This window comes from Oncorhynchus tshawytscha, linkage group LG09 (genome assembly GCF_018296145.1).
Source record: "Oncorhynchus tshawytscha isolate Ot180627B linkage group LG09, Otsh_v2.0, whole genome shotgun sequence".
Lineage (NCBI taxonomy): Eukaryota > Metazoa > Chordata > Actinopteri > Salmoniformes > Salmonidae > Oncorhynchus > Oncorhynchus tshawytscha.
In genome coordinates, this window is record NC_056437.1 from 65,027,021 (window position 1) to 65,051,930 (window position 24,910).

The window sequence follows — 24,910 nt, forward strand, 5'->3', positions numbered from 1 at the left end:
CACAACACAAAATAAACCCATGTCACACCCTGGCCTGACCAAAATAAATGAAGAAAACACAAAATACTAAGACCAGGGCGTGACAGAATGATAGTAAAAAGCTTTGGAGCACCTTAAATGACATTTTTGTGGAAAAAGCCAGCTCGGCTCCATCATTCATTGAATCAGATGGCTCATTTATCACAAAACCCACTGATATTACCCACTGATAACTACTTTAATTACTTTTTTATTGGAAGGATAAATAAACTTAGGGAGGACATGCCATCAACAAACACTGGCACTACACATCCAAGTGTATCTGACAAAATTATGAATGACAAGAATTGTACTTTGGAATTCCGTGAAGTCAGTGAGGAAGAGGTGAAAAAAGTATTGCTGTCCATCAACAATGACAAGCCACCGGGGTCTGACAATCTGGATGCAAAATTACTGAGGATAATAGTGGACGATATTGCCACATCTTCAATTTAAGTCTTCTAGAAAGTGTGTGCTCTCAGGCCTGGAAGGAGGCTAAAGTCGTTCCGCTACCCAAGAAAAGTAAAGCCCCCTTTACGGACTCAAATAGCCAACCAATCAGCCTGTTACTAAATCTTAGTAAATTCTGGAAAAAATGGGAAGGACACTCAACAAGGATGACACTTACACAAATGACTAATGATTGGCTGAGAGAAATTGATGATAAAATGATTGTGTGGGCTGTCTTGTTAGACTTCAGTGCAGCTTTTGACATTATCAATCATAGTCTGCTGCTGAAAAACCTTGTCTTATGGCTTTACACCCCCTGTATATAATGTGGATAAAGAGTTACTTGTCTAACAGAACACAGAGGGTGTTCTTTAATGGAAGCCTCTCAAACTTAATCCAGGTAGAAGCAGGAATTCCCCAGGGTAGCTGTTTAGGCCCCTTGCTTTTTTCAATCTTTACTAATGGCATGCCACTGGTTTGAGTAAAGCCAGTGTGTTTATGTATGCAGATGACTCAACACTATACATGTCAACTACTACAGCGACTGAAATGACTGTAATGCTTAACAAAAAGCTGCAGTTAGTTTCGGAGGGGTAGCTACTGCCTTGGCAGCAGCTAATGGTGATCCATAATAAATACAAATATATTAAGCACTTCCGAAATAGCACTGAGTCATAAAAAGTCATTACAATTTCAACCAGTTGAAATCAATATAAGTACAAAGTATTCCTTGAATAGCAAAATGTACAGTGCCTTGCAAAAGTATTCGGCCCCCTTGAACTTTGCAACCTTTTGCCACATTTCAGTCTTCAAACATAAAGATATAAAACTGTATTTTTTTGTGAAGAATCAACAACAAGTGGGACACAATCATGAAGTGGAACGACATTTATTGGATATTTCAAACTTTTTTAACAAATCAAAAACTGAAAAACTGGGCGTGCAAAATTTTTCAGAAGGTTTTAGAAATTGATATTATTCTACGAAAACCTAAAACCTACGAAAACCTAGGAGCAAGTAGTGTCAATCTCCACCAACAGAGGTGTTAGCCTAAATATACTTGAATAACAACCAAACCTGAGTTCAGTAATACATGCGTATTTAAGTATTTGTATTTTAAAGGCTTATTTTCTGTTGATTTTTGTATTTTCAAATAATAGGGCCGAAACAACCAATTCTATTTGAAATATTTGAAAGTATTTTCTAATAATTTCCTACAAATACTATTTGAAACTAGTTTATAAATACATTTCAAATACCCATTGGACCAAACAGCCCTCGGTTCAAATGCATGGAGTCTTTAAATATTTTTTATTTGAAAATACTCATCTGTGTATTTCAGTAATTTCACATCCATGCTGATACTTTCCAAATGTATTTCCAAATGCATTCCAATATACAACTAATTGTATTTTCAAAGAAAAAATGCACTTGTAATTGAAATACAATAAATAGTATTTGAATGCGTCTCAGAACAACACTGTTGTCAATGTTGTCAATGTATTTAATTGTGCTATATAGCTAAAGTTTACAACAGTCATGCATATAAAAATAGGCTACTGGAAGTTACTTACTTACTTGCGATTATAGAGGTCTCGTTGAAAGGAATAGGGCAGTAGCCTATAAAGTCGCTCTGGTCTTTTCTTGCTTTCTTCACCCACACAAATAATGAAACCAGAAGTTCAGTAGTGTAGCTAGCCTGTTTCCTGTATTCTCTTGTGTTGATTAAAAGGATAAAAAAGTTAATAATTCAAATTTCACCACAAATTAAACAGCATGCGGTTCAACCTTAGTCGAAAGTTCAGTCAACACCTTGTAGTTTCTCAACAGTGCACGAGATGTCAGTCTATGCATTTCTTCTCACTAATTAATTATATATAGTTAAAGTCGGAAGTTTACATACACCTTAGCTAAATACATTTAAACTCCGTTTTTCACAATTCCTGACATTTAATCCTAGTAAAAATGCCATGTCTTAGGTCAGTTAGTATCACCACTTTATTTTAAGAATGTGAAATGTCAGAATAATAGTAGAGAGAATGAGTTATTTCAGCTTTTATTTCTTTCATCACATTCCCAGTGGGTCAGAAGTTTACATACACTCAATTAGTATTTGGTAGCATTGCCTTTAAATTGTTTAACTTGGGTCAAACATTTTGGGTATCCTTCCACAAGCTTCCCACAATTAATTGGGTAAATTTTGGCCCATTCCTCCTGACAAGAGCTGGTGTAACTAAGTCAGGTTTGTAGGCTTCCTTGCACACACACGCTTTTTCAGTTCTGCCCACAAATATTCTATAGGATTTAGGTCAGGGCTTTGTGATGGCTACTCCAATACATTGACTTTGTTGTCTTTAAGCCATTTTGCCACAACTTTGGAAGTATGCTTGGGGGTGTTACGAATCCCTTTTGTCCCGACAGTCTAGGGGGGGGGGATGGTAACGAGACCCGTAACATAACTCATGCAAATTATAATTGGACGAAAATAACCAGAGACAACTAAATTACTGTCAAACACTCATGGTTTATTTGAAAACACACAGTAATGGGGGGGAGCGGGAAAAGGGGCTGAGCTGGACCCAAGGAAAGAAATAATAAGTATCCAAAAACACCCCTAAGCTAGACTAGCCTACTTCACCAACAGCTAACTAACTAACCAAAAATACAGTGGGTGGTCCACCCAGTTCTAACTAGTGTTTTTATACAAAGTATTCCTACGGGTAATGTATGCCCATGGGCGACTTATCTTGGTACCCCCTTTTCCCACCGTCAAACAAACACCATAACAAAACCAATACTCACAGGTGGGGACAAAGTGACATGTAGTTGCAAAAACCAAACAAGAGATCTATAGACAGATGGCATTGAAAGAGAGATTGAGCTCTAGAGCAAACAGACACACAAGGTTTTTAAACCAAGGGAAAGAGAATGTGATAGGGTAATGGAAACAGCAGGTGTGTCTTCTGAATAGCGACTGATTGGGGAATGATGATTGCCACCTGTGAGGGGGAGAGAAAAGAAATACACACACAGGGTACCTGTATCCGTAACAGGGGGTCATTGTCCATTTGGAAGACCCATTTGCGACCAAGCTTTAAATTCCTGACTGATGTCTTGAGATGTTGCTTCAATATATCCACATAATTTTCCTCCCTCATGATGCCATCTATTTTGGGAAGAGCACCAGTCCCTCATGCAGCAAAGCACCCCCACAACATGATGCTGCTACTCCCGTGCTTCACGGTTGGGATGGTGTTCTTTGGCTTGCAAGCCTCACCCTTTTTCCTCCAAACATAATGATGGTCATTATGGCCAAACAGTTCTATTTTTGTTTCATCAGACCAGAGGACATTTCTCCAAAGTGTACGATATTCATTTTCATGTGCAGTTGCAAACCATAGTCTAGCTTTTTTATGGCGGTTTTTGAGCAGTGGCTTCTTCCTTGCTGAGCTGCCTTTCAGGTTATGTCAATATAGGACTCGTTTTATTGTGGATATAGATACTTTTGTACCTGTTTCCTCCAGCATCTTCACAAGGTCCTTTGCTGTTGTTCTGGGACTGATTTGCACTTTTCACACCGAAATACGTTCATCTCTAGGAGACAGAACGCATCTCCTTCCTGAGCGGTATGACGGCTGCATGGTCCCATGGTGTTTATACTTGCGTACTATTGTTTGTACAGATGAACGTGGTACCTTCAGGCGTTTGGAAATTTCTTCCAAGGATGAACCAGACTTGTGGAGGTCTACAATTTTTTTCTGAGGTCTTGCCTGATTTCTTTAGATTTTCCCATGATGTCAAGCAAAGAGGCACTGAGTTTGAAGGTAGGCCTTGAAAGACATCCACAGATACACCTCCAATTGACTCAAATGATGTCAATTAGCCCATCAGAAGCGTCTATAGCCATGACATAATTTTCTGGAATTTTCCAAGCTGTTTAAAGGAACAGTCAATTTAGTGTATGTAAACTTCTGACCACTGGAATTGTGATACATTGATTTATAAGTGAAATAATCTGTCTGTAAAACAATTGTTGGAAAAAATTACTTGTGTTATGCACAAACTAGATGTCCTAACTGACTTGCCAAAACTATAGTTTGTTAACAAGACATTTGTGGAGTGGTTGAAAAAGTAGCCTTAATTACTTCAACCTAAGTGTATGTAAACTTCCGACTTCAACTGTATATTTATTGGAAGATAATTGAGTGAGTGAGTGTGACACAGAGAGAGGGCGATAGAAAGAAATAGAAGCTACAGTACAAATGGCATTGAAGTTATTATTTTTCTATAAACAACCACTAGTTAGGTCCCTCCTTACTTCTCGACAGATTACAGGGAATATACTTGTTTTTTCCTTTTTTTCCAGTGTACATTTTGTTAATGAAAGACAAATTATGATCATGATTATGATTCTAATCCTTCTCTATTCTATTTTAGTCTATTCAATGATATTCTACTCTATTGTAGTCCATTCGTCTATTTTAGAAAAATTTATTTGGAAACAATCACAGGAAGGAACTTAATTGTTACCTGGAAAGGATCAATATTGAGACAAAAAAAAACACATCCGCATTGGACCTTTAAACACATGCTCGTGAAATGAAAGAGAAATACCATAGAAGACGAATAAAAGGGTGGAACCTGAATTGACAGTAAGTACACGCTGTGTATAAACAACACAATATTGAAATCAAGCTATAGAGACACCACCAACACAGCAGTAGGTCTATATGCTCATGTGGCCACTGATACAGAAAGGCTGCATGTCGGCATACTACAGTAATCACGGATCTATTCAGCTAGTTTGAAATAAATTATTTACTCATCTCCATAAGGATATATATATATATATATTTTATTCTATGCAATTATATAGGCTTGTTGTAAAACATTCATGCATTTTTAAACAGAAAGTCTAGTAGCTCAGTATGAGACAAATGTTCATTTACGCCTCATACAATTCACAGACGGTGGTGATTGTTTTTCAAAATGTTTTTAGTGCCCCTCCATTTTCCCACCACCCAAGTACACTGAATGCAAACGTAGTCCCTGCAACTCCTCCTGCTGCCACCCTCCTCGACTTTCCCTTCCCATCCGCTCTCTCCCACTATATCGCGAGAGATAGGCAGCACAGAAATATTCACGTTAGCAACAACTGTTATAAAATTATATTTATATCGCGGATATATGAACGAATTGTATAAAACGCTGGCGCGTATAAATTACAATTCTAATGTAAGCCAACGCAAGATTACTAAATTAGTTGTTTTATTAATAGCTGGCTAGCTAATAATAATATCTAGGTAACTAGCTAGCGATTCGCCTGTTGTCTGTAGCAAGTATGGGAGGCTAGCTAACTGTAAGTGGACACTATTTTGAAGACAAGCGTGTACAAGTGGGTAAACATAACATTACTTCAATTAGCTAGCACCCCTTATTCAACGATAATAGCCATAGTCTAGGTAGCTACTATAACAAACAATATCTCGCTACTATTAGCTGACTAAACCGCTGTTATTTAATTAAAACAGCTAGTTAGGCTTACATTTTAGCTACATTGTTGAATATTGGCTAGTTAGCTACTTAGCTAACTGCTTCAAGCTGGTGCTTTTTATTTAGCTAGCTAACATGGTTCTGTTAAGATGGATGGCGTTGCTAGCTAACTGATGGGTCGCTAGTTAGCTCAGTATCGCTTACGCTAACTAGATTGTTTATCACGCGATGTGCTGGCTCTTGTTGCTAGTTAACGTTAGTTAAGCTAACATGACCTCACTGGGTGTCATTTTACCATGTCCATGCACTATCATTACTCCGTAATATCAGCTATCTAGTTAACTGTCTCTCCTCCTCTCCTTTAGGTTATTTTAGCCATCAAGCATTGGCCTCGAGTATCTGACTAGGCCGACAATGGTTTGTGAATTCCAGCTAACTTTGTTAGCCAGTAACGTCAGTACTAACCAAGCTCTCTGGATTGTTTACATCCAGCGCCAGTTTGCAAACTAGCTGGGTAATGTTGTTAGCTAGCTAACGGGTTTCATACGCAGTCAGTTGTTTAGCTACAATAATCTAGCCAACAAGGTGTTTTATTTATTTTGTGGCCAGTAAGGTAGTTAGTTAGCTATGCCACACTATTTTTGGCTTTGCTACAGTGTGTGAAAGTGATTAAGCCACTAGTTATCTGAACACTGACAAATCAGTTGGTGTCTCACAAGCAACCATTTGGTTCTTCACCATATCTAGCTACCACATCTAGTACCGTTATGTGAAGATATCTAGCTAGCTAATTGAATGGGTTGTCAGTAAAACGGGTTGCTTAACAATTTGTTTTTATGGATGTAAAGCATTGACTCAATAAAAAATAAAAACTTGACAACTGTTGTGACCACTAGTCCAACAGACAACAACTACAGGTGGCAACCGGTGCCAGGGGTATTTGTATTAGTAACAGTTAATTAGATATTGTAGATCATATTAGAGTTGGTTATGTCTCTGGAGAATATATGTAACAGGTAATGTGATGTATCACCATTAATTGTGCTTGTATTGTTTTCACAGGCTGCAGTTGTGTTCTTGTGGATGTGTGGTGGACCGTAAGCAGGGCGGCCACTTGTGAACCTCACCTATTTACCTCACCTCTGTCTTATACCTCCTCCCTGACACCGATTTTACCCTGTATTTTATCATAGATATTTTTAAATGTATGAAAGCATGTTGCACAGAGACAGACCCCCTATATTTCTACCTCGTCTCAGTCTGTGCTCATCAGTGTGTTACAGTAGTCTTTTAGCTGAAGGTTTTAAATGGGGGTGAATCTACTCTATGCCTGGCATAGTACGGTACTTGAATTCCCACCCGTTTGTAAATTAGCCCTGAGGAGCTGTGCAGGTTTCATTAATTAACCTTAAGTGATAAACCAAATAGCAGCCAGCTAGTTGGCCAATCAGCCCCCTCCCCCCGCGCTCTCCCCCCGCGCCCTCCTGGTAGAATGAACGGCTCTCTATTAACCCCACCTAGCCCGCGGGCAGCCAACTCCTCCCCGCTGCCCCTTTCACCCTCCCCTTCTCCGTCCCCTCCATCCCCCTCCCTGTTGCCCATGTTCCCTCGGCCACCCCCTGCCCCCTCCCTTGGCCCAGCCTCACCCCTCCTCGCTGTCGGACACCCCCACACCCTCCCCCTGCCTGAGCTGGACGGAGTTCTGTGAGCTGCATGCCCGCATGGCGGCCGGGGACTTTGCTCGCCACTTCCGGGCGTTCCTCCTGGAGAACCCTCACTACTCCCCCGACTCTGCTGCCGCCTTCTGTCGCCGCTTCACTGACCGCTTTGTCCGACATTTCCAGAGCGAACTGGAGGGGGTGGCCGGGGCACTGGGTACAGCCCCTGGGATGGAGGCGGGGAGCTGGGCCCCCCAATCAGACGCCACCTCCCTGGAAGAGGAGGCGGTCTCTCCCCCTCCTGTCACAGAGGGAGCCTCCTACCACCCCTGTGCCCCAGCCAACCCGGTGAGAGCCCTGCCCAAGCCTGCCTCCACACGACTGGTGTTGGAAACCAGAAGTGGGGACCAATTTCAAGACTCCTATGCTGTCACAACGGTCCTCCCCCCATCCTCCTCCTCCTCCTGCTCCTCCTCAGTGGGAGGAGGAAACAACGGCAGGCGGGAAGAGAGGGGTGCCCCAGTTACTGTTAAACACTTCACTGGCGTCGGCCCAGGAAATGGAGAAACGACAGCCGAGGAAGAGGACAGCTGGGCAGGCGTAACGGTCATGGAGGAGGAGGTGGAGCCAGATGAGGGGGAGGAGGAGCTGGAAGTTTGCTTGGACAATGAAGACCCCTCCAATATGCCCCAAATGCCTGCCTCCCCTTGCTCCGACACAACTCCTCCCCGCTCCAAAGGTAATGGCACCCCGGCCTCGGCAGGAAGCCAGTCCAAAACCAAACTGAAGAAGCGCTTCTCTCTGCGGAGTGTTGGGCGCAGCGTGCGGGGCAGTGTCCGGGGCATCCTGCACTGGCGCAGCTCGTCCAGCGACTCCCCCCAGAGCTCCTCCCAGCTGCCCTCCAGCTACAGCTACACAATGGGGGTCCAGGACGCTTGCACCGGCTCTTCCTCCAAGAGGAACTCTGGCACTCAGCCCCCTACACCCACCTCCTCCATGCCTGTCTCCCTCTCCCTGCCCCTCTCCCTCCCCCACTCCTCCTCCTCCTCCCTGCCCCCGTCTTCCTCCAGCAGTGCCACCTCCCTCTCGCTATCGGAGGCACGGGACCGCCGGCGGAGCAATGGCGAGGGGGGAGAGAAGGAGAAGTGGAGCCACCGGCTGGAGAAGCTGCGTCTGTCTCGCTCCCCGCCCCCCGTTCTCTCTTCGGCACCCACTTCGGCCGTGGTGTCACCTTCTTCCGGCCTGCCCCCAAGCAGCAGCAGCAGCGCCACCCCGAGGAAGATGGGCCGGCTGGTGAGGGAGGGAGGAGTCAGCGTCAGCTCCTCCATGCCAGATGAGTTTGCCGGGAGCCACGGTGGTTTCCCTGGATTTTCCTTCGGCCTGCTGCACCACGGCACACAAGAACACAACAACGCTGGTACTGGCTTAAACAACACCTCGTCCACCGCTAACGCCGCTCAGACAGCTGCAGTGCAGCCTCTCGTCCCTGGGGGCACTGTGGGCTGGAGGGGTGGTCGGTGGCACAAGTGCCGACTGGTCCTGAGGGAGAGGGACAAGGAGGGGGAGCGTGGCGAGGAGTACTATCTGGAGTTCTTCATCCCGCCTAAAGTGAGTGAGACACCTGTTCAGTGCAACTCGATATTAGGAAGATATTCTTAATGTTTGGAGTATATAGCTGCCCCCCAAAAAATCATATTTGATGATGATACATTAATAAGTTTGCAATTGTATTTTCATGTGAACATAATCAATGATGAAATTTAAACGCAATACTCCAGTTTGCATTTTCAAGTTTCACAGTTTTTGTTTAATTTCCCACCAGATAACACTGCCATATTGAGAAATAAAATGATTGGAAGATAAAGTTCACATTTGTAATAGTACTACATTATACTGATAGCATTATTTGTGACAAAAATATTAAAACTTAATGTGCAGTATAGCAATGCTTATTCTTTACAAGGTACAACATTTTAATTCAAATCTTTATTGGATTAAACTATGTTGTTCCTCCCATTTTCGATTTAATTTCCTCATAGTCATTTGTTATCCTGGCCACGTTAACTTATATCTGTCTATAATAAAACTCTTTTGTGGGGAAAACTCATTCTGATTGGCTGGGCCTGGCTCCCCAGAGGGTGGGGGCCATCGGGGTAGATTGTGTATCTTTGATGTAACACTGAGGCATGACAACCTATCAACATGCTCCTTTGGAATGCTTGGAGATGAATGATGTCATTGGCAGGCATTGTGAAAATTGCACAATTTCTCTGAGTGCACAGATGTGTCTTATTCAATGTTCTTCTCTGTCCCCCTGTCTCAGTCCTCCAAGCCCAGGCTGACTATCCCATGCTGCTCTATTGTGGATGTGAGGAGCACCACAGCCCTGGAGGTGCCTGACAAGGAGAACACCTTCCTCCTGCAGGTGATGCTCTGCTCTGTCCATCCTTTCATTTCCCCTTTCTTGTTCTCTCAGTAAATTCTGTTCAGGTAGTCAGTTCCTGTTCATCTTGCCTCTGTAGACTGACTTGTATTTCGCTCTCTCTCTCTCTCTCTCCTTCCTCTCACCCCTCTCGCCCCCCTCTTTCACCCCCCTTTCTCTTGCCCCTCTCTCTCGCCCCCTCTCTCTCACCCCTTTGTCACTCTCTCGCTAACCCTATCTTTCTCTCTGTCAGTTGGAGGGACAGGTGCAGTATGTGATTGAGACGCGAGACGCTGTGCAGATGAGAGCTTGGTTGAGTGACATCAGGAACGGTATATGTATCAGGTAAGCAAATTGTGTGTTAAGTTGAAAGAACTCTTAAGTCAGTGATTAGGGTGGGGGGGCAGTCAGTGAGAGTTAAGAGGGACCATATATATGCTTGTCAAATATTGATGAGGTCAGCAGAAGTAGAAGCGACACCCCAGATATATAACAAGCTTTGTGTATCTTGACTCTACAGTGAACAGGAGGACATAGAAGCTGTGTGTGGGGGACCCATGGACATCAGTGGAATGCCAGAATTCAGTGACCGCCTCTCTCAAGGTGAGTGGGGCATCCCAAATCGACCCCTAGACACCTCACCAAGCTACTACTCTTAGACCAGTATATACCAACCAGTCAATCACGGTCCTAGTCAACTAGTCATTCCTAGTCGATCACCGAACATTTCTTTGCGCTCCTCTTTTTTAAAATGTATTTTTGTTGCCTTGAGCCGTTGGTGGTAGATGCACTTGATTCGGCAGCCCTGTGCGCCGGGTAGGCAAAGTCTTCCCATTTTGAACCATTTCATTTGTCTGAAGGACCAAACTCTGCCTACCCGGCAGACCTGTAGTGCTAAATCAAGTGCGCCTCTACTGCGCTGGCCAATCGGATAGCTCAAATCACCGTGCCAGTAGCTTCCACTACCCCGCAGCAAAGTTTGATACTGGCCTAAATGGGATTTTAATGACTTTTAAAACCCTGACCAGAGAGACTGTCAAAGAATACAGCAAATAGCTGCTGCTTTTACGATTCAACACTTTTCAAAACATAGAAAACGTGCATCGATAGGACCGGAGTTTTTATTATTATTAACGGCTCGTCGTGTCTATTTTAATGTCGACTAATAATTCACTTTCTCTGGTCATAGGAGCAACATGAATTTGTGCATGAGGCAGAAATAATGCGGTGTGACTCGAGTTTGGTCATCAGACTGTCTCCACCTCTCTCTGGTCAGTCTCACCGGAGGAAAAGGAGAGATCGGGGAACCGTGCGAGGCGGACCCTCTGCTGTTCTCGCTCTCCCCTCCATCCGCTGAGACTGACCATCAGAAGCAGATACAACCAGACATGGAAACGGTTTGTGGGTTTATGAAATGCACATTCCTTTATTGAATATAATATGTGTATGATGGCTTGTCCTTTGGCGCTGTCGATGTAGCCTGTAGAGCGAAACGCAGGTTGCGAGTTCCCCCGGCGATTCATTTGGTTTTGGCAGCAGCCATTTGTTTGTTGCACTGCATGTAATGTTTCTTATCATGCCTTTTCTTATCAGTGTTACAATTGAAGTGCACAGAGTTCGGTAATCATTATGTGATGTAAAATAATTATTTTAAAAAACGTAGCCTACCTGTGAAATGTTTGTTCCTCTGTCATGCTCCTGCTGAGACGGGAGGTGGGTCAAACGGAGATTCTTCTTCTTTGGGATTTGGTTGTCAGATCGCATCCAACTTTTAGGTGCATGCACCACCACCTACTGTACCGGTGTAAGGCCATCCACGGCCTACCTACATTCAATTATTTGATACGGTAATATATACAATTGAGACAACGGGAAATTGCCCAGCCAACTATTAGCCCTCTCTACAAAACCCACCACCCCATTCCACTATTTAACCCTATCAAGTCCTACTTCAGACCAACGGTCTGAGAGGACAGAACACTACCACTCAACACCCCCCGCAACTGTTCTGCAATAAAAAGTACTTCTCTTCCACCTCTATTTTCTGTGATTTTCTGCAGTACAATTAACAACCAAGGCAATAAATGCTAGTCCACTGTACTGAAGCACATATTCTTCCCATCTCTCAGGATCCCTCACCCGGGTCCCCATCTTCTTCTACCACTCTTTTCACTGCTTCGGGATATGACACTTTCTGTACTACTCTAACCCTGGCTACCTCAAATGTCCCTTTCTCTCACCGGACACCTCCAAACTCCAGTTCCATGGGAACCCCCACAACTAACATGTATTACTTTCTCCTCCGATACCACACATTCCTTCGTCTCATGCCCTCCTTTCTCACATCAAGGCAGCTCCCTCCGATACACTGCTGTAACATGCCCATAAACTTGACACCTAAAACACTATTTTATTTTTGGAACAAAAGCTCTCACGGGGTAATTGACACTTCCTACCATGACCTTATCTGGCAAAGACTGCATCAAAACTCAGCTTGACAGACGTTGTCTTCTCCGTTTCCCCACGCTCTCCACCAAATCTACAACTCACCAAACGGCGGGAATCTTCCATTTCAACTGCTCCTCCTCAACACTTAATGCCATCCCCGTTATCACTCCTTTCAACGGCACCCTGCTTTGCAAAGCAAGTCCTAATTGTTGTCCCTAATCGCGTAATGCGGAGCACCCACTCCCTCTGGGTGAATGTAACACAATACATCACCACGAGTCCACTCCGAGTTAACTTCACCAACTCAACAGTCCCCAACCTGACACCACATATGGATCAGACAAAATACAAGGATCCATTCGCTCTACAAATCTCACTCCCACTGGGCCAGAATCATCCTCAGGACAAGGCCCGAATTCGGCGGTCCTCACTCTCGCCAAGGTTCCATCATGGATGGACTTCACGCTGACCTTCCTCACTACACCACTTCTCTCTATATTCAACTTCTTCTCAGCAGTCAGCAATGCACCTGCCACCACAGTTAATTCATCCTCACTCTAATCACCTTCAATTGCCATGGGGCACACAACGTTCAGCAAACTGCTCGGCCACACGACGCCATACACGTTGTTTGCCATCTGCCCAGTACAGTTGAAACTGGGATTCATCCGTGAAGAGCACACTTCTCCAGTGGCCATCGAAGGTGAGCATTTGCCCACTGAAGTTGGTTACGACACTGAACTGCAGTCGGGTCAAGACCCTGGTGAGGACAATGAGCACGCAGATGAGCTTCCCTTAGACGGGTTCTGACAGTTTGTGCAGAAGTTCTTTGGTTGTACTGACCCTCAGTTCGGGTGGCTGGTTTCAGATGATCCCACAGGTGAAGAAGCTGGATGTAGAGGTGTTGGAGGCGGCTTATGGTAGAGAAATGAACATTAAATTATCTGGCAACCGCTCTGGTGGACATTCCTGCGGTCAGCAAGCCAATTGCACGCTCCCTCAACTTGAGACATCTGTGGCATTGTGTTGTGTGACAAAACTGCAAATTTTAGGGTGGCCTTTTATTGCCCCCAACACAAAGTTCACCTGTGTAAGGATCATGCTGTTTAATCAGCTTTTTGATATGCCACACCTTTCAAGTGGATGGATTATCTTGGCAAAGGAGAAATGCTCACTAACAGGGTACTAATTGTGCACAACATTTCGAGAAATAAGCGTTTTGTGCATATGGAACATTTCTGGGATCTTTTATTTCAGCTCAAGAAATGGGACCAACACTTTACATGTTGCGTTTTATATTTTTGTTCAGTGCATGTTTATTGTGCTGTTCAGGCCTTTATGTAAGGTAATTGTTACCATTGATTTATGATTAGTCTAAAATTCCACTGTCCAAGGTGAGTCCTGATGGGAATTGTACTTGAAACCCTGTCATTTCATTGGTTGCCGTGCTGGCTGAACGCTATAATTTCAGTTATTGATTGAAGCTTGGTTTCTTTGGAGCTCAACCTTTTATTTGATTAATTTTCCAGTGTATGTTCTTGTCCAGTTATTGTTATGTTTGTGATTTTTGATTTACATAGTGTACAGTTTTCTAGCTGCTCCACCTCAGCGCTGTAAATAAACACCCTCCATTCTGAGTTTGCCCCGTATCGAAGTGTCTGCCTTCTCACTGAAACCTCCACTGCTAGGGTGGCCTCCGTTACAGGCCTACTGCAATAAACCTTATTCCTACAGAACTGTTCTTATTTGGTAAATGTTGCATAGGCTTACATTTATAACAAAATATATGTTTAGAAACAGTTCTGAGCTGTAGATCTCGGCTTGCATTTTGAAAGTGAACTTGGCTCAGAAAAGGTTGGTGACCACTGCCTTAGACACTTAATCTATAAGAATATACAAACAGCAGACATGTAGCATAAGGTAAGGGGGAGCTACTACCATATTCCTTACCTATCCCATCTTTTCAAATATGTCTGCACAGGATAGGATCGAAGAGCCCATTTGGGATTGTTGTGTGATGATTTCCCTGTTTCACTATTTTTTTTGCAGCTTTACAAATATACAGTTGGATCACTTAACACCTGATACAGAAAGCGAGACGAAAAAAGTTGTTTTAACTCGAGTCCAATGTTTCGTTGCTGTTTGAAAGTAAAATAAGTCTGGTTGAATAAATAATAGGACTGATGTTTTTTCTCCTGTCCTGTTGCAGTGTGTTATGGAGGTGTGGGCGGCTCCTCCCCGCTGATGGACCCTCTCCCCCCAGAGTTACCGCCCCGCGCCCCTCTGGACGAATCAGACGGACGCGTGGGTGGAGCTGGCCTAGGCACACCATTTGCGGAGACGCCAGATGCTACAGGTGAAGCCTTAGCACACACGTAAAAGCACTCACATACAAACACGCATACACACCAGAATGTACAGGGCAGGTCTGGTGACACTTTATTATTATTATTTTTTGGTCTAATATTTTCATCCATCCCCTCATCCCTCCTCACCTCCCCAGGTTCCTTCCTGTTCTCAGATGTGGCAGAGGCGGTGGAGCACCCTCTGAGCGAGTGCCAGTGGTTCCACGGGACGTTGTCGCGCCTGAAGGCGGCCCAGCTTGTGCTGGCAGGGGGTACGGCCAGCCACGGCGTCTTCCTTGTGCGCCAGAGCGAGACACGCCGCGGGGAGTACGTCCTCACCTTCAACTTCCAGGGCAAGGCCAAGGTACAAGAGATGGGAGAGTGTGTGTGTCAAATCACATTTTATTTGTCACCTGGTGTAGACTTTAATGTAAAATGCTTGCTGACGAGCCCTTCCCAACAATGCAGAGTTTTAAAATTGAAATAGTAACAAGAGGAATACAATATAATACACAAGAACGGAGCTTACATACAGGGAGTAACAGTACCAGATCAATGTGGAGCGAAATACAGGGAGTACCAGTACCAGATCAATGTGGAGCGAAATACAGGGAGTACCAGTACCAGATCAATGTGGAGCGAAATACAGGGAGTACCAGTACCAGATCAATGTGGAGCGAAATACAGGGAGTACCAGTACCAGATCAATGTGGAGCTACATACAGGGAGTAACAGTACCAGATCAATGTGGAGCGAAATACAGGGAGTACCAGTACCAGATCAATGTGGAGCGAAATACAGGGAGTACCAGTACCAGATCAATGTGGAGCTACATATAGGGAGTACCAGTACCAGATCAATGTGGAGCGAAATACAGGGAGTACCAGTACCAGATCAATGTGGAGCTACATACAGGGTGTACCAGTACCAGATCAATGTGGAGCTAAATACAGGGAGTACCAGTACCAGATCAATGTGGAGCTACATACAGGGAGTACCAGTACCAGATCAATGTGGAGCTAAATACAGGGAGTACCAGTACCAGATCAAAGTGCAGAGGTACGAGTTGCTTGAGGTAGATATATACATGAAGGCAGTGTAAAGTGACTAGGCATCAGGGTAGATAATAAGAGTAAAATAAAGAACAGAGCAGCAGCAGCAAATTATGTTTGTGTTGTCAGTCTGTGTGTGTGTGTGTGTGTGTGTGTGTGTGTGTGTGTGTGTGTGTGTATACATGCAAAAAACAAACGGCTCTTTTTCAGGACCTTGTCTTTTCAAAGATAATTTGTAAAAATCCAAATAACTTCACAGATCTTCATTGTAAAGGGTTTATACACTGTTTCCCATGCTTGTTCGTTAAACCATAAACAATTAATGAACATGCACCTGTGGAACGGTCGTTAAGACACTAACAGCTTACAGACGGTAGGCAATTAAGGTCACAGTTATGAAAACTAAGGACACTAAAGAGGCCTTTCTACTGACTCTGGAAAACTGCAAAAGAATGATGCCCAGGGTCCCTGCTCATCTGCGTGAATGTGCCTTAGGCATGCTGCAACAAGGCATGAGGACTGCAGATCTGGCCAGGGCAATAAATTGCGATGTCCATACTGAGACGCCTAAGACAGCGCTACAGGGAGACCGGACGGACAGCTGATCGTCCTCGCTGTGGCAGACCACTTGTAACAACGCCTGCACAGAATCGGTACATCTGAACATCACACCTTTGGGACAGGTACAGGATGGCAACAACAACAGCCCGAGTTACACCAGGAACCCACAATCTCTCCATCAGTGCTCAGACTGTTCGCAATAGGCTGAGAGAGGCTGGATTGAGGGCTTGTAGGCCTGTTGTAAGGCAGGTCCTCACCAGACATCACCGGCAACGACATCGCCTACGGGCACAAACCCACCGTCGCTGGACCAGACAGGACTGGCAAAAAGTGCTCTTCACTGAGTTACGGTTTTGTCTCATCAAATCAAAGTTTATTTGTCACGTGCGCTGAATACAACAGGTAGACCTTAGAGTGAAATGCTTACTTACAGTCTCTAACCAATAGTGCAAAAAAGGTATTAGGTAAACAATAGGTAGGTAAAGAAATAAAACATCAGTAAAAAGATGGGCTATATACAGTAGCGAGGCTATGAAAGTTGTGAGGCTACATACAGGGGTGATGGTCGGATTCATGTTTATTGTCGAAGGAATTTAGCGTTACACCGAGGCCTGTTCATTTGAAGCGGGGATCGATTTGGAGGTGGTGGGTCTGTCATGGTCTGGGGCGGTGTGTCACAGCATCGTCGGACAGAGCTTGTTGTCATTGCAGGCAATCTCAATGCTGTGCGTTACAGGGAATACATCCTTCTCCCTCATGTGGTACCCTTCCTGCAGGCTCATCCTGACATGACCCTCCAGCATGACAATGTCACCAGCCATACTGCTCGTTCTGTGTGAGATTTCCTGCAAGACAGGAATGTCAGTGTTCTGCCATGGCCAGCGACGAGCCTGTAGCGCAATCCCATTGAGCACATCTGGGACCTGTTGGAACGGCGGGTGAGGGCTAGGGCCACACCCCCCAGAAATGTCCGGGAACTTGCAGGTGCCTTGGTGGAAGAGTGGGGTAACATCTCACAGCAGGAACTGGCAAATCTGGTGCAGTCCATGAGGAGGAGATGCACTGCAGTACTTAGTATCTAGTGTGGCCACCCGCTGCATTGACTGTTACTTTTGATTTTGACCCCCCCCCCCCTTTGTTCAGGGACACATTATTCCATTTCTGTTAGTCACATGTCTGTGGAACTTGTTCAGTTTATGTCTCAGTTGTTGAATCTTGTTATGTTCATTTAAAATATTCACACATGTTAATTTAGCTGAAAATAAACACAGTTTACAGTGAGGACGTTTCTTTTTTTGTGGAGTTTACATACACGTGGGTCAGTGCAAGATACAGGCATTGCAGTTAGTATGGGTACCATTATTTGACTATTTAGCAGTCTGGCTATTTAGCAGTCTTATGGCTTGGGGGAAGAATCTGTCTCTGAGCCTATACTTCTTGAGAGCCAATGCTCTGGTACTGTTTGCTGGGCGGTAGCAGAGTAAACAGTCCATGACTTTGGTGTCTGGAGTCTTTGGCAATTTCTCTGGCCTTTCTCGGGCACCGCCTGGTGTAGTGGTCCTGGATAGCAGGGAGCTTTGCTCCAGTGATGTACTGGGCTGTCCGCACCACCCTCTGCAGCGCATTGCGCATTTGCCATACCAAGTGGTGATGCATCCAGTCAAAATGCTCTCGATGTTACAAAGGAACTTGAAACTCTCGACCCACTCCACAACAGCCCTTTGAATGGGGGGGGCGTGCTCACTCCTCTTTCTCCTATAGTCCACAATCAGCTCCATGATCTTACTGACGTTGAGGGAGAGTTGTTGTCCTGCAGGTGTCTTTCACGCAAGGCACAGTGTTATATTCCTCAAAGCGAGCATAAAAGGCATTTAGCTCGTTTTTGGAGTTCTGCATCGCTAGGCAACTCATTGCTGGGTTTCCCTTTGTAATCCGCTATCGTCTGCAAGCTTTGCCACTTACGACGAGCGTCGGAGATGGTGGAATATTATTCCACTTTCCTCCTATATTGTCCTTGTGTGAAAGAGAGAGTAAGACAGTATTGATGTTTACGTGTGTGTTGGAAAGTACCAGTGTGTTTGTATGTGAAATGGTAGGGGAAACATCTGTACCATGTTAGGAGATATACCTGCTAAGTAGCACCCAAAGCTAACCCATATCCCCCTCTTCTCCCTTTTGTTTCTCCTCTCTCTCTCTCTCTCTCCCTCTCCGCTGCAGCACCTGCGTTTGTCTCTGAACGAGGACGGCCAGTGCCGGGTGCAGCACCTGTGGTTCCAGTCCATATTCGACATGCTGGAGCACTTCCGCGTGCACCCAATCCCCCTGGAGTCTGGGGGTGCCTCGGACGTCACTCTCATCAGCTTTGTGGGCGCCACCGCCGTCCGGCAGCCAGGTAACCGGTCAGGGGTGAAAGGTCACAGGATATTCCACTAGGATGAAACAACATTGGTTTTACACTGGCCTCTAAAGGCACATCTTGGGTGTTGTATGTCCGGTGTATGTGTTTTATGCATTATGATTGGGTTACACTATGCTGTTACGTCAGTGAATCAATATAGTGTGCGTGTGTATCATCCCATTGAAGATATGTGTACAGGCCATAAGGAATGTTGTGTGTGCTAAAACATGGCCACTACGTGATGTTTCTGTCAATGTCGTTATAACATAAGACTGGCCGCTTTGCATCCTCATCCTGTGTCCACTACAGCATGCATGCTTACGTTCACACACTGGAGTGGCTCCGCATGGCTTGTTCCCATCAATTTGCACTGATGCTCCCACCCATACACAAATCCAAATCAACCCCTAGACCCTACTACCCTCTATGTCCCTAGGCCCTAGCACTCTACCTCCTTTCCATCTACACCCTTCTTTCCAACCCCCCACCCCGTGCCTTCCAGAGCTCTGATTGGCTGTCTCTTATTGTGTTTTCGTTGGGTCATTCTTCGCAGGCCGGGACAGGGCAGGCAGCCGGCCCACAGTCTGTGATGTCATCACCACGCGCCACCCTGACTCTCCATCAACCCCCATCTCTGACTGTGTGTAAGTGAGACCAGACTCCACAGAGAGAGACACCGAGTTAGAGAGGGAGGGAGACGTAGCGGGAGAGAGAGACGGCAAGAGGGGGAGAGACCTACAGAGAAAGACGGCGAGAGAGAGACAGACCGGGGGCGCGAGAGAGAGAGACAGACCGAGACCTAGCGAGAGAGACAGACCGAGGGAGGGAGGGAGAGAGGGAGAGAGAGAGGGAGAGAGAGAGAGAGCGAGAGAGAGACCCAGAGCGAGAGAGAGAGAGACCCAGAGCGAGAGAGAGAGAGACCCAGAGCGAGAGAGAGAGAGACCCAGAGCGAGAGAGAGAGAGACCCAGAGCGAGAGAGAGAGAGACCCAGAGCGAGAGACCCGGAGCGAGAGACCCAGAGCGAGAGACCCAGAGAGAGAGAGACCCAGAGAGCGAGAGAGAGAGACCCAGAGAGCGAGAGAGAGAGACCCAGAGAGAGAGAGAGAGAGACCCAGAGCGAGAGAGAGAGAGAGAGACCCAGAGCGAGAGACCCAGAGCGAGAGAGAGAGAGACCCAGAGCGAGAGAGAGAGAGAGAGACCCAGAGCGAGAGAGAGAGAGAGACCCAGAGCGAGAGAGAGAGAGAGACCCAGAGCGAGAGAGAGAGAGAGACCCAGAGCGAGAGAGAGAGAGAGACCCAGAGCGAGAGAGAGAGAGAGACCCAGAGAGAGACCCAGAGAGAGAGAGACCCAGAGAGAGACCCAGAGAGAGAGAGAGAGAGAGACCCAGAGCGAGAGAGAGAGAGACCCAGAGCGAGAGAGAGCGAGAGACCCAGAGCGAGAGAGAGCGAGAGACCCAGAGCGAGAGAGAGCGAGAGACCCAGAGCGAGAGAGAGCGAGAGACCCAGAGCGAGAGAGAGCAGAGAGAGACCCAGAGCGAGAGAGAGCGAGAGACCCAGAGCGAGAGAGAGCGAGAGACCCAGAGCGAGAGAGAGCGAGAGACCCAGAGCGAGAGAGAGAGAGAGACCCAGAGCGAGAGAGAGAGAGACCCAGAGCGAGAGAGAGAGAGAGACCCAGAGAGAGAGAGAGAGAGAGAGACCCAGAGCGAGAGAGAGAGAGAGAGAGAGACCCAGAGAGAGAGAGAGAGAGAGAGAGAGAGACCCAGAGCGAGAGAGAGAGAGACCCAGAGCGAGAGAGAGAGAGACCCAGAGCGAGAGAGAGAGACCCAGAGCGAGCGAGAGAGAGAGAGAGAGAGAGAGAGACCCAGAGCGAGCGAGAGAGAGAGAGAGACCCAGAGAGCGAGAGAGAGAGAGAGACCCAGAGCGAGAGAGAGAGAGCGAGAGAGAGAGAGACCCAGAGCGAGAGAGAGACCCAGAGAGAGCGAGAGACCCAGAGCGAGAGACCCAGAGCGAGAGACCCAGAGCGAGAGACCCAGAGCGAGAGACCCAGAGAGAGACCCAGAGCGAGAGACCCAGAGCGAGAGACCCAGAGCGAGAGACCCAGAGCGAGAGACCCAGAGCGAGAGACCCAGAGCGAGAGACCCAGAGCGAGAGACCCAGAGCGAGAGACCCAGAGCGAGAGACCCAGAGCGAGAGAGAGACCCAGAGCGAGAGAGAGACCCAGAGCGAGAGAGAGACCCAGAGCGAGAGAGAGACCCAGAGCGAGAGAGAGAGAGAGACCCAGAGCGAGAGAGAGAGAGTGAGAGAGAGAGACCCGGAGCGAGAGAGAGAGAGAGAGAGACCCGGAGCGAGAGAGAGAGAGAGACCCAGAGCGAGAGACCCAGAGCGAGAGACCCAGAGAGAGAGAGAGAGAGACCCGGAGCGAGAGAGAGAGACCCGGAGCCAGAGAGAGAGAGAGAGAGACCCGGAGCGAGAGAGAGAGACCCGGAGCGAGAGAGAGAGACCCGGAGCGAGAGAGAGAGAGAGAGACCCGGAGCGAGAGAGAGAGACCCGGAGCGAGAGAGAGAGAGAGAGACCCGGAGCGAGAGAGAGAGACCCGGAGCGAGAGAGAGAGAGAGAGACCCGGAGCGAGAGAGAGAGAGAGAGACCCGGAGCGAGAGAGAGAGAGAGAGAGACCCGAGAGAGGAGAGAGAGAGAGAGACCCGGAGCGAGAGAGAGAGACCCGGAGCGAGAGAGAGAGCGAGAGACCCGGAGCGAGAGAGAGAGAGAGAGACCCGGAGCGAGAGAGAGAGAGAGAGACCCGGAGAGCGAGAGAGAGAGAGAGAGACCCGGAGAGAGAGAGAGAGAGAGAGAGAGACCCGGAGCGAGAGAGAGAGAGAGAGACCCGGAGCGAGAGAGAGAGAGAGAGACCCGGAGCGAGAGAGAGAGAGAGAGAGAGACCCGGAGCGAGAGAGAGAGAGAGAGAGAGACCCGGAGCGAGAGAGAGAGAGAGAGAGAGACCCGGAGCGAGAGAGAGAGAGAGACCCGGAGCGAGAGAGAGAGACCCGGAGCGAGAGAGAGAGACCCGGAGCGAGAGAGAGAGAGAGAGGGGTGAGAGAGGGACCCAGAGCGAGGGACAGCAAGAAAGAGAGAGAGGCAGCGTGAGAAACCTAGACTGGGAGAGACCTAGTGAGGGAAAGACGGCGAGAAAGAGGCAGCATGAGAAAGAGACAGACCGAGACAGAGAGGGAGAGAAACCGAGAGAAAGAGCTAGAGACCCAGAGACCCAGAGCAAGAGAGTGACCGAGAGACACCCCCAGAGCGAGGGACGGCAAGAAAGAGACCCAGAGAGAGGAGAACGCTAGACTGGGAGAGACCTAGTGAGGGAAAGATGGCGAGAGAGATCTAGAGTGAGAGAGACAGTGACCTAGAGAGAATGATGGCGGGAGAGAGGCAGCATGAGAGAGAGACAGCATGAGAGAGAGAAAAACCGAGAGAAAGACCTAGAGCGAGAGAGACCTAGAGCCAGCCAGTGAGAGAGACCTAGAGCTAGCCAGCGAGAGGAACCTAGAGAGAGAGACACAGCCGGCGAGAGAAAGAAACCGATGGAACGCACTATAGCGCGAGTGTAGAGCTAGCTAGTGGCCATTCACCTCAGTGTACTGCTCAGTCTTCCAGTGAAGTTTGTCTGTACTAACCTTATCTAGAACTGGACCTACCATAGATTATTTTTGAGAACACAGATCACCCCTAAAGCAATGACTTGAGAGACCACCTCTGCTATAGAATGTTGTTAAAAAGTTTAGGGTCATGTAGAATCTTCATAGAACATTTTCAGACGATGCGTTGTTTTGTGTTTTACATTAAATGTATTCAATAGACGGGAACAAGGTGTGTATGTGAGCGCACAGTGTGTTTGTGTGTGTCTCGACTGATTCCATGACATGGACCTGTCACACAGACGTCGCGGCCATGACACTCACTCTGTCTCTCCCCCTCTTCCTCCTCCTCTTCTCCCTTCTCACCACTCGCTCTCTGGAAATGTCACCTTTTTATCTTGTCCCCCGTCCGCCCCTCCTTTATTTATACCTTTTACCACTCTTTCTTTCTTTCTCTGCTTTTCTCTCTCGGCTGTTCTTTCCTCCCACCAGACTTGACCAGCAGACCCCGTAGCCCCCCCCAGCCTCCTCCTCCACCCATGCCCCCCGGCCGGCCGCCACCCCCAACCCCACCCCAGGAACGAGGGAACGAGACAGAGCTGGGAGGAGGTGGGGGAGGAACTGCAGCAACTGCAGGAGGAGGTGAAGGAGCGGAGGACTGGGAGGAGAGGGAAGCTCCTCTTCGCCAACTGGAGGGGGTGGAGGGTGAAGAGCGGGAAGGAGGGAGGGCAAGAGCCATTGACAACCAGTACTCCTTCTTCTGAGGAGGGAGGGGGGTGTTTGTGCGAAAGGGAGAGTGGAGGAGGCGGGAGTCATAGCCATTCATAACCAGTATTTGTATTTTGTTACGAGACTGTGAGGGGAAGGAGTTAGGACGTACTAACACTATTAAAACACAAGCATTCTGGGAGATTCAGCCAGATGGAGAGAAAGAGAAAACAGGTGAAAGAGAAGAGAGGGGGATGGGAGCACCTTACAACACTAAGTAAAGGTACAGTAAGTAAAGGTAACACTAATGTTTAGCGAGATAAGCTTTTTTGCCGGTACACCTCTCGGTACGCTTTTTGTAGACTTTTGAATCCATTTATGGATGGATGTAGGTAGTGAGAGATATCCTCTGAACCCAGCAGTACCATACCTCAATATCCTGCAGACATTCTACTGGCCAGCAGTACACTTTCAGAGGTAGAGATGGAGGACAACCATATACTTACTAGGTGGCAAAGAGACTAGGCTAGAACCGGCAGGCAGGATACATATACCTCAGTCACTCTTTCAACCTCACTCTTTCTCTCCGTCTCTCTTTTTCTCTCCACTCATTTTCTGGTTTTCTTTCATGGTAGAGAAGTGGCCAGAGGTAGAGAGAGCGATTATATCTATCCTTCACATAAAAAAATGCTTTGTTATTGATAATGATATGATTAACAATAATGATAAAGGAAATAATGATGATGGTCAGAAATAATAGTATTAATTTTATTTTTTAAATGCCTTTTATTGTATGTTGTTTACTCTGTAATGCGTAACACTTGTTCCTGCCCCCATTCGGTTATTTCAGTTGAAATTTGTTTGCCTTTTAAAAATATTCCTAAGCCTCATACTCAGTCTTTCCCTCACGCTCATACAGTCCTCTCCTCCTGGACCTCATCCAAATTTAATTTTAATGTGCAGAAATAGAAAATAAGAAAAATATAAGGGGGGACATTTTTCTTCTTGTGCCTTTCTTTGTTATCACCTCTGTCGTACTCCTTCAACCTGTGCCTGGGTTGTGTGGCCATGTCCGTCTTTCTGCCATTCAGTTCAGTGCCTCTTTCTTTCTCTTTGTATCCCCCTCCTTCCTCTTTGTTTATACCTTCACTTCTTCTGTTTGTCCTCTACTCCGAGCTTTGTCATCTTTTACACATCTTACCCCATCCCCCTGTTCATCCTTTTCAAATGTTGATCTCTATTTGTGCCTTTCTGTCTCTGTCGCTCTCTCTTTTGCTGGGACCTTGTGTTGACGGTGGGCAGGGTTTTGTCCAACCTGTGTGGTTAGTTTCAGGTACAACATTGAATTAAATGATATGATATAATATAATTATACTGAAACATTTTGGCCTCGTGTGTTGTTGCTTTGGTTCACTGTAATTGTTTCTTACTGAATAAAGGGGAAGGATGTAAAGGAATGTTACAGTAATTCTTGTAGTTTTGGGTTGCCACAAAGTCAAATGGCTATATCATAAAAAATCATGAAAACAAAAATTAGTTTTTGGGTCATAATTTATGGTTAGGCATACAGTTAGCAATGGGGTTAATGTTCGGGTTATGTTTAAAATCAGATTTTAAGAAGATACATTTTAGATCTAGGCGGGGTTTGGTTGGAAACTAGTGATGACCTCAGTTTGGGGTCTAAACTGTTTAGCGCGTGCACGTTCTTAATTTGTGAATGCGC

General features: G+C 46.5%; 1 protein-coding gene across 1 annotated transcript; it reads left to right on the forward strand.

Moving 5' to 3' along the window:
- The first annotated feature begins 5,525 nt into the window (after window positions 1-5,525).
- Window positions 5,526-24,640, forward strand: LOC112251431 (SH2B adapter protein 1). Its single transcript, XM_042327233.1, is given in 10 exon segments — window positions 5,526-6,378; window positions 7,024-7,581; window positions 7,583-9,227; window positions 9,943-10,044; window positions 10,295-10,386; window positions 10,562-10,644; window positions 14,699-14,845; window positions 14,993-15,198; window positions 18,665-18,839; window positions 22,972-24,640. Coding segments are annotated over 9 exon segments (2,850 nt in total). The 5' UTR covers window positions 5,526-6,378; window positions 7,024-7,453; the 3' UTR covers window positions 23,244-24,640.
- The last annotated feature ends 270 nt before the right edge of the window (window positions 24,641-24,910 follow it).